Source organism: Amblyomma maculatum, chromosome 4, assembly GCF_055883805.1.
Source record: "Amblyomma maculatum isolate TAMU_Amacu chromosome 4, ASM5588380v1, whole genome shotgun sequence".
In the NCBI taxonomy this organism is placed as follows: Eukaryota; Metazoa; Arthropoda; class Arachnida; order Ixodida; family Ixodidae; genus Amblyomma; species Amblyomma maculatum.
The window spans coordinates 50157404-50175370 of record NC_139347.1 but is presented as its reverse complement, the minus strand read 5'-3'; the positions used below and the strand labels follow the sequence as shown (position 1 = coordinate 50175370).

Genomic DNA, 17967 nt, shown 5'->3' with positions numbered 1-17967 from the left:
CATATCGAGGGTTCTACGGTTGGTTTCGTTTGTGGAGTTTAATGTCCCAAAGCGACTCAGGCTATGAGAGACGCCGCAATGGAGGACTCCGGAAATTTCGACCACCTGGCGTTCTTTAACGTGCACTGACATCGCACAGCACACGGACGCCTGGCTTTTCGCCTCCACCGAAAAGCGGCCGCCGAGGCCGGTAAACGAAGTGAATAATGTGAGGTAGATGACGTGACGTCATGCACTTCTGCGATCTATCACGTTCCATCTAGCATATCCACTGGGGTGTCAGCCTGTAAGCATGCAGCTCGCCCAATTCGTCACGCTTCTCATCAGTGACAGGCCGTTCGCACACGTGTAGCTTATCTGGCTATCGTATCATTCAGGCATGCCTTCCTGTTTCGAACCATTGCTCCCTGCAGTGGCTGCATGCTTGAGTTCAGCTGCGATACCCAGGGCTTCGCGTTGTTTCTTTTGAGTTCTGATCGTATATTTGACCCTCGGTGTCTAAACTTTCCAACTTGTGGCGCAGCCATATTTTAATAAGGCCGCGCCCTGCATCCGTCTTACAGCGACAACACATCCACGCTATTTCCCAGAACACATGCAACAGCTCGCGAATGTAGCTTACCATATCCTTTTCCTTGAAGAGCAGTGTTACGGACCCTGTATAAGAACTCGGGGAAGGCGCTTTTGGATTGGATTGGTACTGAGGCTTCCCTACCTGGTGGACCAGACAGGTCCTAGCCAAGGCAATTCCCTACTGTAACGGATTCTGTCCCGCCCTGGCGCAACGCCACCAACACTTGCCAGGCCAGGGACTGCAGTGATCTCTGAGAAGTATACTTCATCAATGACAGTGAACCTTTACGTCTTTCGACACGCTGGCTTAGAGCGTTTCGCACTTTAATAAACTTCAAGTTTTTTTGTTTTTTTTTTTTTTTAGTTTTCGCGTGCGCAGGACACCACTCGTTTTCACTTTTGAACCCCGTGAAACACGGTAACTCGAACCACCTTTGCAGGCTGAAGTGTTCGAAACTATTTTGCCCCAGAAGGAGCGCAGCGGGGTTTGCGGAGCCTCTTCCAAGCGCACACCCCTGTGAGAGCCGGGCGCCGGGCCGGGGGACGCTTGTGCCCATTTTTATCGGTGGGTGTCCGGCGGCGGGGTTTCGAACGAACCACCCCCTGCAGCCGAGACGGACGCCCTAACCACTAGGCTACGACTGCGGTCATGGCCTTTCGCAGGAGTGTCAATTGCGATAGTTGTTTTCTTGATGTTTTCATGCTTATCTTTGCACAAGAAACATCCATGATGGCGACTCAACTCGGTTAAGCTTGGATATGCGTACCGAAGGCTACCAAACGGATTGCTCACAAAGTCCGAATCGAACGTTCTCGTCGCCGATGCACTGGCTGAAAACCATATGGTGTGATCGCCGATTCGGCGCGTCCTTTTGGCGTATTCCGAACCTTCCTTGCTTCATTTCGTTTTCAATTTTGAACCCCGTGAAACACGGTAACTTCTTCACCGGCTTCTTCTTCTTCTCCTTCTCTCGTCCCTTCTTTTTCTTCTTCCCGTCTTTTGCGACTCGGGGTGACTAGTTGCCATGGTTATGGCGCATGCGCAGAAGTGACTAGTGACACTTACCCGAAATGCGCCGCGCTAGTGTAGCTTTTGCTACAAAAAACGAATGAAATAACTGCACATTGTTTAGGGGCCGTAATATATCTATACGATGAAGAGGTGCTTTTTGTAATGAGGGAAAATTTCCCGTGCTGCATAACCTGCAGATGTGCACATGTGGATGTTTGGTTTGGTTTGTTTTGGTTTGTGGGTTTAACGTCCGAAAGCGACTAAGGCTATGAGAGACACCGTGACTCCAGAAATTTCAACCGCCTGGGGTTCTTTAACGTGCTCTGACATCGAACAGCACACATGTGGATGTGTTGGGCAGGTTATTAATATTAGACTCCAGCTTCAGCTTTTTTATAACGCTGTTTATTGCCTTAGGAAATAGTAGAATATGCAAAAATAAAAGAAAAAGGGTATAAGTGAGAGAAAAAAGGTTGGCCGTTCCAATAAAGTCTAAGAGCAAACGATGATGAGGCTCGTGCATCCAAGCTATGTAAGATAACGGGTTATTTGGCGAAGCCCAACTGCTGTCAGGTGCTCCGAAACACAGTAAGCTGATATTTCAGCAGTTGGCACCACGAATAAACAGGTGGCCACACTCCCATGCGTGCACGTTGGCCCTTGGAAAGCCAAGTGGTTACCCTTACGCCGTATTGCAAGTATTGAAATAAAGGCTCTCCGCCTGCCATTTAATACGCGGGTCTTCGACCCTATAGATACTGGAACTCTACAGCGATTCTCAGTGCGTGCCTTGACTTCAGTCGTGTCAGACGCTGAGCTCAGGCAAAGAAAATCGCCTGTGCCATTGCTCTCGCGACCGGCTTTGCTCTTATACATGCATAAAGTGCGTACACTGTGCCGCAGACACACTTGTCGGTGTTATCGCCGGTGAAGGCTATCGGCTCAAGAGCCGCGAAGAATAGAAAGTGGGCGCAACCGACGTTGTCGTAGGCTTTCGCAGTCCTGTCTGTGACCTATAATCGCCGCTTCTCTTCGATGAAAAGGGTCTTTAAGCGAGCCTTGTCGACAGTCTTGGGGCGCGTTTCATTATGATGGAGTGATGCCGCTTATGTTTTACAAAGAAAACTGTAATGTGCGCTCAGTCCATCAGTCCTTCCAGGCTTTTCGATCCTTCCGCGCTTTTGTGAGCGTAATGGCTGCTCTCGTAACATGCACGGACTTCGCTGTGATCTATCCACTGCTTAAGTCCATTGAAGAGCTTCCATATGCTACCCGGCCGTACGCATATGCGAAACGATGCTCAAATGATCTGCTGAGATTTCCTTTTTATGTCGCTCTGAATTTCGGTTCACGCTATCGGCAACGATGGTTTCACTGGCTATGTAATTCTTTTAGCTTCATAGCGTTGCAGAGGTGGAGAGATCGGAGTTACTGAGAAGCTTTTCTGAATATTCCAAACGTGCTGTAGTGTCGAGGATTCTAAGTATGCGGATTTATTTCCTAGCAAAAAGTTACTGAGAAACGTTTCTGAATATTCCAAATGTGCGGTAGTGTCGAAGCTTCCAAGTATAAGGATGTATTCCCTAGCGAAAAATTCGCACATTCTTCTTGCGTTCTTATTTTCTTTTTGGTTCAGGAGAAGCGTTCCAGTTCGAAATGCGGTCTGAACAGGAAGATGTAGCGTGGTGGTTTTCCGGTTGTGTGTTCTCTCCGCTTTATTGTTTTGGTAACGTATTCATCCAATTGCGGGTTAGTGCAACCTTACTGATTTGTGGAGAGAGCTTGAAAAGCACATCCATCACCCAAAATTTTTGTCATTAATACTTTTTAATCGACAGAAATGCGACTGCCGGTTAGTAAAGCCAACATTTTTGGGCAATGAAAGGGGTTTATTCAAACAAATCCAAAAGGAAGGGAAAGGTGTTGCTGATGACGGAAATTGCTATCTATAGTCTGTTACCCATCAAGGAGGCAGCGGTAAATAACCCTCAAAGGAGGCTCTCCAGCCAATTAGTTTAGTTCTCAATGCTTTATTTCCATACGTCCTCATGCTGTCGCGGGACGATGACATACGTGTTGCCCCTGCACCGTCCCCCCCCCCCCCCCTTTTTTTTTTAAGACGAAATCCTATGTGTTTAGCCAATAATGATGATAGTAGCAATAGTGATGATGATGATAGTAAGGATGACAATGCAGTTATTGTTTTCTTTTCCTGTTTCAGGAACCGTTCCTTAGCGAAATTAATACCTTTGTATGTCACTCAGATATATCTTCTCTACAGTCGCTTCTGGGTCTTCGCAGATTTGTGGGTCAGCGATACCAGTGACATCCCCTAGCTTCTTAACCTTCCGCTAATTGTGTCACTGTCTCAACAAATGTTCTTCGCAGTGTTCCCTGCTGAGGCATGAATTTCCACATATTTTGGATGGCGCCAAATGTTGCTTCGTCCATTTGCATCAGATTCCAACTGCTGCGCTCATATTTCATTATTAGTAACAGTGTGTGGAAGTAAGCATTCAGTTTTGGAATCGCAAGGCCTTTCCACGGGCGATGCTTTTGCTAAACGGCTCCTTATTTTTTTTCTCGCGATTCCCCAGTATCTACTGTAAGCATGCCCTTGGGCTTCCATCACCGAGTGGCAGTTCCATAGAGTCATCTGTTAAGTGCGTTCTCACCGTTTAACTAATATCATATGTTAGCTTCAACGACATCCAGAGCGGACAATGGCTGTTGACTCACATCATCTTACTTATCCCTGCATGTTCCGCGCCTCTTCTATTTAATCCTTTGGGTCGATCGGGCTCATATCAAGACCAATATCTATGTTGGCAAATGTTCACACGTTTACCTTCCGGAAGGGTCAATGCTGTGGAATTCGTCAGCGTATTTTTTTTTTCTATATCGTGTCTATCTTCTAGTGTCAAATCAAAATTCCGATGTGTTTTCAAGCATTCGGGAATAGAGGGTATGCGTGTGTGCTTGACGGACAAATAGACGCGAAGCGTCTAACAATCCCTGGGCCTTAACATAGTACCAGAGAAGAAGCTTGGCAGCTAAGGAGGTTACATTTGGTAAGATGGAGTCCACAAACAGACTCCTCCCGCACCACTAATGTATCGCGGGTAGACAAAATTCCGGAATTGGCGATATAAATGAACAGGTTTATCCGGACAAAAGTTTTTGAAGTTAATAAATGAAAAGGGGAGGGGGGTATGCTACTCAGTGACCCACAGCCAAGAAAGCGGGCCCGGGGAGACCCAACGTACCTCCCCTGGGACGTAGCGGAAGGGATAGGTTGTAGGGAAAGGGAAAGCAGGAGTAAGGTTAGGGTATGGGAATTTGGAGGGGAATTTGGGCAGCGTAGGATTTTGACTGAGTGACAATTTCAGTCGAGCTCCCTTTCGGGCCTCCGTAGAGGGCGAGAACTCGCTCTTAGCCTAATGCGCGGCCCTCGGCCCTAATATCATTCCACCACCACAAGGCGTTTACCGGGTCTCCGGCGTCTGAAACAGGTTACCCTAATGAAGCCGCTTTTGAGGTTATTCCCTCACCCTGACCCTACTTGGGGCACTAGAGAGATGGATTTCGAATAGCGTTCATCCCTAATGTACTCTGCTAGTGGCCAAATTTTAAACTATGACGCACACTGATGAATACTTTTCCCCGGTGTTCGCCCGACATTGCATTTAGGATGGTAAAGCATACAGAGTCCCATCCGTAGCTACACGCTTATGTCCGCTCTCGTGCTGGAGGGTCTTGCATCCTACAGAGGATGTTTCCCACGTGAGCACTTGGCGCATTGTTCGCCGGGCTACTGACCGTTTCCGAGGTCGGTTTCCTGACGTTCCAGCAACCCTACTTGTGCCGGTCGCTTTTAGGGCATTACTAAGTGTTTTAACACTGTTCTGTGCCCCTACTTCCTTCCGGCCCTCTTTTAGAGTGTGTACTCAGCCTTTAAGCATTTCCCTGCTAGGCGTTTCACCTGTTTTCCACCAGTCTTTTCTCATGTTTCAATTTTACTAGCTTTTAGCTATTCTCCGCCGTTTTTTTTTTTCTCTCTTTCAAGCCAAAGGTGAGTTCCCCGGATCCCAAGCTTGGTTCGTCCCAGCCGTCAGGCTTCCTTCGAGGCACCGTTCTCTTCGGCAACGGAAACAAACGCGTTTGCGGCTGGGTAATGCCTTTTGGCACGAGGGGAATTTGCAATCCAACATACAGAGTCAGCTAGCTGCGTTTCCCAACCGTACTCCGCAGCTACGCCATCGTTTCGTGGGCAGCGGGCAGGGCTTTCCCTCGGCCTACCGACCGCCCCACATGTTGGTTTTTGTTCAGCATCCGAGCTTAGCTAAATGCGTTCCCTAACCGTACTCCCCAGCTACGCCGCCTTTCCCTCGCCAGCGGGCAGGGCTCTCCTTCAGCCTGCCGACCAACCTGGATACTGAATGAGAGCCCATCATCAGAAATCAGCTAGCTGCGTTTCATTGCGTACTCCGCAGCTACGCCGCCGTTCCCTTGGCCTGCCGACCGACTCGAACACTGGACTCAATATTCCGGATTACACGCGCCCCGCCCAGACCCACTCTGGACCTGCCGCCGTAACCGGCAACGGGCTAACGTGTGCATGGCATGCTCGCAATGCCAAGGGAATACGCTGGGAACTCCCCGAGGTTTTGCCACCCCTCAGTATGGGCCCCGGCTAAACCAGTACCGACCGCTGGCGGCAGGGGGGACCGTGTGCAGATCGCCAGATCGGATTTACCTCCCCCCCCCCCCCCCCCCCCTCTCCCTATAGGAGGTTACAGTAGGTATGTGACGCAACATGCCAACATAAATGCTCCAGACGCGAGGATTCTGCCGTCGTTTACAGCAGCCGCCGGTTAACTGCACGCCACCATATTCCAACTATGTTGCCAGTACCATCGTTGGGCTAGAAAGGTTTATTTTGTTTTGCCGCCGCTACACATGGTGCGAACATCCGACTTCTGATCGAATCAGGCAGGCACCCTAAAAAGATTTGGTTAAAAAATACTGTCGACTAAATGCCATTTCTATGCAACATTTTACCTCTAAGAATTCAACTGTTTGGCTGGAAGGAGCATTCTACTTGTAATTGCGCGACAAGCGCTATGTGAGCCAGCAGGAAGCGCATAGGTTACGATTTATCCATTTGAGCACGTAACCATCCAAGGTCTCCAAACAAAGGTTGGCCCTTGTCGTGATTACATAGACTCTACAAAAAAAAAAAAAAGAAATGTACACGTCTTCTGAAAGAAAACAGAATTGTTTAGATTGCACTTGAGGAAGCGAGTGTTTTAAAGCAACGGGCTTTAGTCGCACGTTTCCGGTTTTGTGGGGTTGGGTTAACACGGCGCCATTGTGATTGGTTAGCAGTCACTGACGTTCGTACAACACGCCACAGCAGCACGTGAGGGAACAAGCTGATTGCTCTGTGTGTAGTTACATCATGCGTGACGTCACTGCAAAGGGCCATCTGAGATTTTCATAACGAAGTGACCTCATGAGCGACAGCATACATTTACGTCACGTGCCCTGCACCACAGAAGATAAATTGAAATGTGTTTAGTGGGGTTTAACGTCCCAAAGCGACTCAGGCTATGAGCGACGCATAAATTGAAATAAATTAACAGTAGTGTATTCACCACTCAATCAGCTGACGCTGTTATCTCGCTGTAGGAAACGTTAACTGTCGTGCTAGTTTATTTTGTCTTATCTTTCGGTTTCTTTTTTTTTTTCTTCTGCAGGTGGTGATGAGCTTCATCCCCGAGTTGACGGAGACGTGGACCAGTGTTTCAATCGCGGGAAATGAGTCGTACCGTATCCTTGTCGAAGATGAGCTTGAAAATTTGAGAATCATGCAATTACCGCGCAACGTATAGCCTGATAAACCAATCTCCAGTAAGTTTGGCACACAGTGACAAGCCAAAGGGAAATTTCAGCTCAGTGATTTTTATGCACCCGGTATGAGTTGTAATCGAAAAGTCGACGGCGACTGAAATCTTGCTAGGGCAATAATGCTAAAACACCTGATCAAGGATCAAAAGAATGAACCGATTGGAACACATATGAAGTGAAAAGACGAAAAAAAAAAAAAAAGGATACACATCGCTTTCAAGACGAGAGCTAAATAATGAACTAACATAGACGCTTTGTGTCTATTTCATATTATGGAATTCACACGAAAACGACGATAAGCGATAAAAAAAGACGAGAAGCGTGCTGCATTTTTTTTATTAGATTTTAGTTTAAGATTTTTAATTATCCAAATGCTCCACTCCTTGTCCACTAGTTTTTTTATCTGCAATGCATACAGGCCAATCCCCGCCAAGGGTATGTGCTATTACAGCCGATGACATCATCATCAGCAGCATTATTTCCTAGCTCCGTGGTTTTTTGTCTATGTCCCTTAATATCAATGCAGAGTAACTAACTAACCATGCAGGCCACCTTTTACCGCTGAGCCGATTTGTCCCCCTATATAGTTTCCTTCATCGCTCATATTTTGTGCGAGAACAGCGAAAAACATGTTCTGTGTCTGTCTGCGTGGAGTCTTGACTCCTGTAGCATATATGTAGCTTTCCTTTCTTTTTTTTTTTTTTTTAATCGGGCCTCTGTGAAGGCAGTGGAAGTAAGAACATCGAAAAGGAAAACATTTAGAAGGGCTGTCTACTTTTTTATGTTATGCCGAGTGTGGTTTTTGATGCTGTTCATACTTTCGCTCCCATCACGCCTGATTTTGCATGCGTACAAGAAACGAACTGCGCCTTGATTTTAAAGCCATGCGTCAAGTTTCGAACTGCGTCAAGGCTTTCAGTTTCATCAACAAGGGTCGCTGAAGCAGTTCGGTCTAGAGTGCCGGAGCTATTTCAAGTGTCCAAATGCGTGACGTTTGTTTCAAGGCTCTTGCGTCCGCCTTTAAAAATGCGTATAATGACGACTGGCCAGCGTCATTAAAAAACGCACACAGGCACATTAAAAAAGTCGTCCCTGCACGCGAGGGACGACGTTTTCTTAACACGGTCCACATAACAATATAAGTTTGAGACCCCTGAACTAGACTATACTAGCTCAGCTCTCGGGATTCGAAGTCAGTTTGGAAGGCCATATCGCAGTTCCGCTTCCTGCTCCGGCAGGGGTTGCCATTCTAATTCCCAGCAACATAATTCAAACCAACACACTCTTAGCACCAGCGGTGGGTTTTGTTTTATACCTATTTTCCTTTTATACGTGGGGCCCCAGCCGTTGCTGGCCTGTTGCTGTTCAGTGACCTTCTTTCTACCTCGTCACCCCCTCCCTGAATTCCCACTCCTCAGCTGGCATATGTCTGGCTGGCTTCTCATGCAGATCAGATCGGTCCGGCGTTAGAGGCGAAGCTCATCTGAGCATTTGATTTCTGCTTTGAAATAAAGCATCTCACTCTTACCACTCCTACCCAGTAGAGTGCGTACCAGAAAGTAGTAGTCTGCACTTCTAGGCTCTGCTACTGATGTCTTTACACCGGCTGAAGGTCTCCCGTTTCTCGGCAAAACACCTTGTTATTTCTTCTTAATCCTACACGGCTTAGTAGCCGTTCATCTTCGTTTTTTTTTTTTTTTTTTTTTTCCTGACAAACAGCTCTGCCTCGTTCACTTGAGTTCCCCTGTTCGCCACGTGCCCACCTTTCATAGAGTGTTCGTTAGTCCCTAATCCCCGCTTTCCTTGCGCGGTAATTGGGAACTAGGGCGTGCATCCTTTTCACTTACCTCCAAGCGTCAGACGAAGAAGCCTTGCGTACGGGAATGGACGTAGTTCTTTCTGGCCATTAAACTTCACAATGAATGCGTAGCCTGTGCTAACGGAGCGAACGTCCAAGGTTGTTGATGATGCGACACATCGTTTAAGCCTTGGTGTGTCTCATAGACAGTGCAGTTGCCACGGCGAATCAATAGCGAATGTACAGTTTAATTCAAAACAACGCGATTCGCATTAATTTAAGCCCCGTGGAACCAAAACAGTTAACAGCACGGCCTATTACAGGGACTTATAGCTTCTGGTTCTTCTCAATAGGCGATTCTAGAGTATTGTCAAAAATGCAAATGCTGCCTTTAAGGGTATGACAAGATATCGTAGGTTCCCCCGACATATAAAACATTGGTTTAACCAACCTGTATGAACGTGCTTGCGTATAGGTGGGGAGTTCCTAATCCGGCATCTGTGAGCACTGGAAGGTTCATTTTTATTCCACTTCCCCACCACAAATGAGTAACCACAGCTGGCGGCTCCTTCCTTTTTTTCTGATACCATGTGGTCTCGTTAAATCGCACAAACCATCTAAGCATCAGTGCCTAGTCATGTTAACTGCCATCTACCACCTTCCAGTGCTCTTCTCGTGATTTTTCGCTGATAACGCTGACACCATATTTTCTGTTAACGGGACCTTTAACGTTATAGCGTAAAAATAGTATAAAAATAGTATGTACACAAACTCGGGAGGTCTCGTATGTGTGCAGCTCAACTTGTTCACGAAAACAGTCGATCACGATGAAACTTAAATGCTTTGTCGAGTCGAGAAGATGTGAAAGAAATGGAAGGCGCCCTCGCACGTGCGTTGCAAAAGGAAATAAAGAGAACAGACACAGGAAACTGAAGTGAAATCTCGTCATTTATAACTCGCTCAATTCCAGCTTGCGGTTTATTCAAACAGGCGGTTATAGCGTCACGGGTATTCAACCAGCCTAACCGCATTCGGTCTTCGTGCGGTCACTGAAAATCCCACCTCCTACTTCCTGCTGTGAGTTTGAATCACCAGAGCCGGCTGTAGTTTAAAAACCTCGTTTTCAGTGAATTGGGGGTTTAAATGGTCATACAGTCATCCTTTTAGTCATTCGCTGTTTCATTCTGTAATGTCCGTGCATCTGCGCCTGGAGAATGATGAAAATATATTCGCAAACATACTCCAACGCGAATGAAAGCGTGCGGTAGAGCCAAGGGACCCCTGTAGAATCGGTAACCCACTTTAGATGACACGAGAGAGGGTTAAAAAGAGAACTAAAAATTAGCAGAGGTTAGCCTGTGGTTTAACCTAGTTTTACGATCGGAAGCTCGATTTGGTTAGCCAGCATTACGCCCGTGGGCATTGTCGCCCCGCTATTACCCTTTCCCCTTAACTGCTACGGTCCTTCTATATTTAATCTCCCATAATGTCTTCCGTCTGCGGCACTCCTTGCGGTTCCTCGTACGCGTACATGTAGTTTGAGCTCGCATAGTTACCAAAACCGATCCTGCACTTCTAATATCTCACACGTTCTTATTAGCATATAGGCCATAAGCTACCACGTTGTTCGGTTGCCGTAAGTGGCCGGCCTCCCACTTCAAGTGAGCAACCCGTGTTTGTAGCTCCTCCCAACTTTACGACAGCATGCGGTGTCGTAACGCCACACAAACCTGCGAATGTGTTCTTAACCATGTCACCTGCCTTAACCATGTCACCTGTCAGAGCCATGCTCATGACCCGTGAGGCACATCATGGTGTGTGACTTACGTTGAGTAGAGTTACCATTTTAATAAGGGAGAAGCGGTATTGAAACTTTCTTTTTCGGCGCACAGGTAGATTTTACCGCGAAAACGTTATATGTCCCATTGCGAGAAAAGGAGGCGGAGTTCGTTGTTGTTTCGTCGCTCTCGCTTGACCGCCATAAAAAAATCTCATTGATGCTAAGAAAAATAGGGTGACGTCATCAAGCATCCGTATGACGCACACGGCAAGCCGGCCATCCATGATGCATCATCTAGTCCCATCTCCGACTGAAGGCTCCGCCTCTTCAGAGAACAATATACATGTCTATCATCTGTGTACACTCTCCACTGGCAGACCACTGAAAGAGCGAGACCACAACACCACCGCTGCTGTCGCCGCCGCCACCGCTGAGCAAAAATGGTCGACAGCCGCGGTGGACGCAGCAGGCATGCCTGGAACGGAGAGTAATAGCGCATGAAACAAGATCACGGCGAAAATATATTCCCGGCTCCAATAACTTTCGTTATATCGCGTTGAAAAAAAGCCTTTAGCTTTGGTAGCAGTTTTTTTTTTTATGTTGCTTGTTCTTGCTACTCACCTGGTCAAGAGTATAGATTCGGTTCGAGATCGAATACGAATAGGTTTTCCAACTCATTCGATGGCGAATGTCATTCGAACTAATGGCTTTAAACGTTCTCGAGTCGTAATCAATTAATGACATTAGATGCTATTGTCATTTCAATCGATTGACATTAAATCTTGCCGTGTGATAGGGGTTTTACATGTGCCGGTCAGGTTGGAGGTTGTGTGACGGCAGTGATTAGAACCGACGACGTATGCATGTAGTACCTCCCATTGTCGGTCTTCCGAGGTTTCGGCGATCACGCCACACACATGCCGCGTGAAGCATGTCAGTCTACGCAGAATACGCATGCATGCACGCAACGAATAAAATATCAGCAGAAATAACTTTAATAGACGTCGAAAGGCCTGGTTGATAATTCACCCGGGCGAATATATTGCTACCGCTTTCGTACGCGTAAGCAGTCTTAAATTTCTGTGCGGAATCTTTTTCTTCTTTTTCTTTCATGTTTTGTCGCCGTGACTCGTAAAACTGCGCAGGTAATATAAGCATTTCATTTAGGGATTTCGAAACATGCCTATGCTCTTGCATCGCTGTAGCTGCCGACGGAAGACGGTCAAGGAGACAACGAGCTGTATTTTCTCATGGCTGCCTAAGGAGTGCTATGGGATTAATCCGGCATACAATACTGGTCATGAACTAAAAAAATTCGGTGAAGCTTAGATACTTCCCGCTCGCGCTGGTCCCCGAACAGGCAAGCTTATTGAAACAGACTGCAGAAATACAGGCTTTGAATGCTTCGCCTAGATCGTTCCCGTCGTCTTTGGCAAAAATAAGCCGTTTGAAGGCGTGCAACCAATTCAGGTGTGCGTTTTTTTTTTTTACCTTTGCGTTCGTGTATGCGCAGAGTGTCTTACTTTTTTCATGAAGTTTATGCCCCGCAGCATGCTGGCGGTGGACTAAATGCTGTGACTTGCATGGCTGTAAATAAGCAAAAAAGCTAGCTTGCTTGCGCTCGCGCACTCAATCGTAGATATAAAATAATATGGACGACTTTTCGGCGGTTCAAGTCTCCTGTCGCTTTCTGTAGAGAAAATTATGAATGTCTGGTGTTGTGTAAACAGTATTTGCTTTTTTCCCCTCATATAACGGCCGCAGACATTTTTACGCCCATTGCGCAGCGCGACAGGAGAGAATGAAGGCGTAAGCGTGGTCCATTATATTTCTTCTACTGCGTCATCATCGTAATCAGTGGGGCTGTACCTAGTGCAGGGCAAAGGCCTCTCTCATACTTAGGAGGGCAGACAGGTAGGCCAGTTGGTGAGACATTGGAAAATTAAAAACTGCAGCAAACAGATGACAGCGGGAGGCAACGACACAGGGCGACTTTTAACTTAACAATATCTCCCATACTCCTCCAATTATCTCGGTCGTGTGCTAGTTACATCCACTTGACCCCTGCGAACTTGTTAACCTCATCCGCCCGCGTAAATTTCTGAGTAACCTCCTGTTACGCTTGCCTTCCCTTGGAATCCAATTCTTAGTGACCATCGGTCATCCTCCCTTCGCGTTACATGTCCTGCTGATGTTCATTTCTTGTTCTTGATTTCAACTAGAATCTCATAACTTAACTTATTTTTTTGGCCCACTCTACACGCTTCCTATCTCCACGTTACTCCCGCTATTTTTCGTTCCATTGCTCTTTGCGTTGTCCTCAACTTAAGCAGAATCCTTTTCGTTAGCCTCCACATTTCAGCCCCGTAGGTGAGTAAAGGTCAGATGCATGCAACTGTTATGTACTTTTCTCTTGAGCGATGCTGGTTAACTGCTAGTCATAATCTCCGAGTACTTGTCAAATGCACTCCATCCTAATCTTATGTTCTTAGTTATTTCCCTTTCTTAGTTCGGATCTTCTATTACTACCTGTCCTAAGCAGACATATTCATCTACCACTTCCAGTTTGAAACAGAGAGAGAGAGAGAGAGAGAGAGAAAAGAAACTTTTTATAATAGTCAGTAAGAATTCGCAGGAGCTGGGTGGTCGGTGCCCCTAGTCCAGGACTCCGCTGGCAGCAGCTGACTTGTGGACTAGCTGGATAATCCAGGCTTGCTGGTCCAGGTTGTCGCTGGTCAGGGCCGCCTCCCACTGCTCGTATGTCGGGCATGGCACTAGTAACGTTGGGTCAGGTTTGTCCTGGCATTCCCAAGAGATGTGATAGAGTGTGGGGCTTGCACCGCACCAAGGACAGTAACTCGTGTATTTTGTTGGGCTTATCTTATTTAAAATGTGAAAATTAGGGAATGTGTTTGTTGGTATTTTTCTCCAGTCTATAGCGTCCGAGGAAGGAAGTTGTTTGTGTGGTGGTGAGAAAATTCTTCTTTCTAACCGTAGGTGTTCCAGCCTGTCGCCGTAGGGTCCCAGGAGAGGGGTGGGGTAGGGATGGGGATCCGCCCGGTTTGTGAGAGCTCGGGCTAGATCATTCGCTACCTCATTTCCTTCTAGACCTTCGTGTCCAGGTGTCCATGTAATTGTGTAAAACGGCGCGAGTGAAATAAGGGCAAGAAGGAACGTAAATCAACAGGACTGGCGCCAACTATCAACTAAGGTTTATTGCACCACCCCCTGCATTTATATGCAGCACTCAGCACTATCACCGAAACCAAACACAGGGAAAGCACTGAACGACAAAAACTATCAACCAGTGCTTCGATACCTATTGTAAACAGGTGTTGCTTTCCTAGTCTGTTGAATATTATCTACAGTCTTCTGCACATTAATCATTAGGCCTAGGCACCTTTCTGCTTTTCCTATCTTGGTTATCAATCATCATTGCAGTTCTTCAACTGTGTGTGTATAAAAATAAGCATAAGGATAAGCATTTGTGGGTGTATCCATACTGTTGCGCCGTACCACTCACATTACCACTGTTGCAGTTCCTGGGCTGCTTCTACATTTTCATTCGCGACAACATTAAGCGCTGCGAAGCAAGAAAATTATTTAGCAAATGTCCATGATGAACCAAAAAGTGATAATTAATAAATAAGAAAATTGGTGTCTCAAAAAAGAAATATTGATTTTTCCTCAAATTTCGCTTCGAAAATTGCTGAAAGGGGGAATATTCCTCGAATCGAGGACAACTCTGGAGGCCGTTGTATATAGTGGCGGCACATGGTGGCACAGACGAGCTTCATAACGTTTTGAAGATGCTTGGCAAAAAATGTTTTCCGATCTTCAGACTCCCTCAGTATGCGAGAATGTCTGAGGCGCCTGAGACATTATCGTATACCTCACTATGAAGAGCCGGTCCTCTTTTGCGCATTTTCTTTCATCAGAATCTATTTCATTTTCACTTGCTGCACCCTTCCGGTGTCTGCTGTGAAGCCGCTCGCTCAACAACACTATAGCTACTTTGTGGTTGCATAGGGCGCGAGTGCATCTACGTTGTTCCTCTCCGTGTATCCTGGATTCAGGAAGTGATGGACTCGCGCTCCTATCTCCGGCATTACAGGTGGCCGTGGCTTCTCGCTTGCTGCGTTTTGTGAGGGTTACGTTATGGTGGGAAACAAGGGCACGTGAATTAGTATAGTCTCTCCCTCAGTATGCGAGAATGTCTGAGGCGCCTGAGACATTATCGTATACCTCACTATGAAGAGCCGGTCCTCTTCTCTTGCGCATTTTCTTTCATCAGAATCTATTTCATTTTCACTTGCTGCACCCTTCCGGTGTCTGCTGTGAAGCCGCTCGCTCAACAACACTATAGCTACTTTGTGGTTGCATAGGGCGCGAGTGCATCTACGTGAATTAGTAGATGCACTGCAATGTACCGCATCCGGCTCACAAATATCGCACACGTTAAACCACTTTTGAGCAGTCGTTCGTTCTCAAGATCCTTCTGTGAGCGCGCATGTATGAATGAGAGAAAAAGGGAGAGGGCAGTAAGAAGGGTTTTTGTATAATCCCGAGATGGGCTGAGTTTCACACGAACTTTGCCCATAATTTTGGAACTGGCTAATCTTGTTTTACATCATTGCTCCTGCGTTATAACGTGACCTTTAGATTCTACAACCGATAGTCCAGGGTGGAAATTTGGGCAAGTCGGTAATAATCCATAACGTAAGAGAGCGCAAAAACACTACGACGGACAGCGGGGAGCGTTTGTGGTGTGTACGTGTTCTCCCCGTTGTCCGTCGTCCTGCTTTTGCGCTCTCACGTTACATGAACCGACGAACCCTTCTGAATTGCACAGGTAATCTACGTTGGGGAGCTTGCGGGGAGTGACGCGGGGATAAGGGCCGGTTATGCAGCGGCGATACTTCCTTGACCGGTGTTTTCGAGTGCACAACCTGAGCCTCCTTCTGGAGCCCGGCCATCCCGTGGTGCGTGTCCGTGCGCGGGGCCCCTTCATCGCGGACGAGCTGGGCAACCTGTCGGGCCTGTGGACAGTGTTCACGCTGCTGGGCAGCGACGAGCCGCCCGTGCGAGTGCCCACCGCGCCGCCGCCCCTCAAACCGACGCCCATGCAGTGGGAGCACCTGTTTCCCCTGCGCAAGGACTCCATCGTCGAGCAGCAGCCACTGTGAGTGTTTACGCTACTCTTTCACCTTGAGTCTGCGTCCCGACGAACCTATCAAACGCAAAACCATTCATCAGCCCGAAGGGGCTGCTCTTGTTTTTGATACCTTCTAGGGAAGCCCACGGATGCGACAGCGTTAACAAGCCATTTCTGTGCCCTTTCAGCTTCATACTCTGTGGCAGGGGATACGATCGTTGCAATGAACAGCATACACTCGGTCAGTTAATTGGGACTATATACTTACAATATGAACATTTTTTTCTGACACGCCACATTGCTTTAATATATAGTAATAGGCGCGTATGGGTTGTATAACCAGACATCATTTTCGGGGGCGTTAAACGGCATCGATAAGAAAAATTACAAAAAATGCCGAAATAAGGAGTTCAAAAACTTTCAGAAGGTGTTCAGACATCGAAACAAAGTCCTGGCTACGCCCATGCTGTATATTGAGAGGAGTATATTCACCTACCAACTTGCTGTGTACTAAAATTGTATGAACTGATCTAAATACACAAAAGTAATCGTGTATGAACTTTGTATTTACACATGTCCATACAGATTAAAAGTACGTACAATATTGATAGAGTCAATAAGGTGTTAATACAGATTCTAAAGACTGTTGACGACCAGTTTTGTAAGGGGACAGCGCGATTGGTTAGTCGACTGATTGATTTTAATCGATTAACCGAGAGTGCGAGTGCATGATTAGGGCCGTACAACGCTTTTACCGTGGCTTGGCACGTGCCAGTGTTTTGTACTAAAGTAATCCTTATACTGCTACCTGTCGTTGCCTGCAGTAATGCAATCAAACATTGCTGCCGGTCAGCCAAATCGGGACGGAGATCGTTTGTATTCGCATGCGCAGTGTTCCTACGCGTCATACTGGCTCCATGCGCACGAAAAAAAACGGGCCACAGAAATGACATCTTAATTGCGGAAATAGCTAGGTCCTCGAGTGTGCTAATATGTAGCCAGCCTCGGTAGCAGCCCGAGGGGTTCTTCCCGTGGCATCCCCATTCCTGTTGCACCATTCCTGCGTTTTCTCTAACCTCCCGAACCACCCGTTGTCTCGCAACCTCTCTATCTCTCAATCTCTTCCCTCGCCCTCTTGTGCTCTCAAAATGGAGAGGGGGATTTTTATCTATCCACTTCATCACTTGCCACTGTTCGCATGGTGACTGAATTGAATTAATGATTAGGTGAAATTAATTTAATTCGTGACGCAATTCTGATCTTATAGCCGACGCTGTAGATTAAAGTAGAATGTAGGACTATATGGTGAAACCAATCCTCTAACTGCTTTAGGTGTTGTGGAGTAAAATTACGCCCGTGTACTCCTGTATAACCTACTGCAGCGGCTCGTCTCATTACAACTTGAGACAGATGGGTAAAAAGCGGTTGTCTCTGGTTAGTCAACGTCGACACAATGAGGCCTCTGCTTTCATCGCCGAAACGTGGCAGTTTTTATTGCGATAGCAATACTGCGCCAGGTTTCCAGCCGTCGCGTGGTCTCGGCGGAGGTCACGCTTGACCAAAGAGCCGACGAGCAAGAGCAGAAGAAGAAGAAGAAGAAGAAGAAGAAGAAGAAGAAGAAGAAGAAGAAGAAGAAGAAGAAGAAGAAGAAGAAGAAGAAGAAGAAGAAGAAGAAGAAGAAGAAGAAGAAGAAGAAGAAGAAGAGGAAGAAGAAGAAGAAGAAGAAGAAGAAGAAGAAG

General features: G+C 46.9%; 1 protein-coding gene across 1 annotated transcript in view; it reads left to right on the top strand.

Moving 5' to 3' along the window:
- The window catches only part of LOC146190959 (P protein-like), a 300983-nt gene that overhangs the window by 2699 nt on the left and 280317 nt on the right, over nt 1-17967 (top strand). Inside the window, exons 2-3 of the mRNA XM_084601359.1 lie at nt 7345-7417; nt 16015-16255. Coding sequence (XP_084457485.1) covers nt 7345-7417; nt 16015-16255 — 314 coding nt within the window. The remainder of the gene's footprint in view (nt 1-7344; nt 7418-16014; nt 16256-17967) is intronic.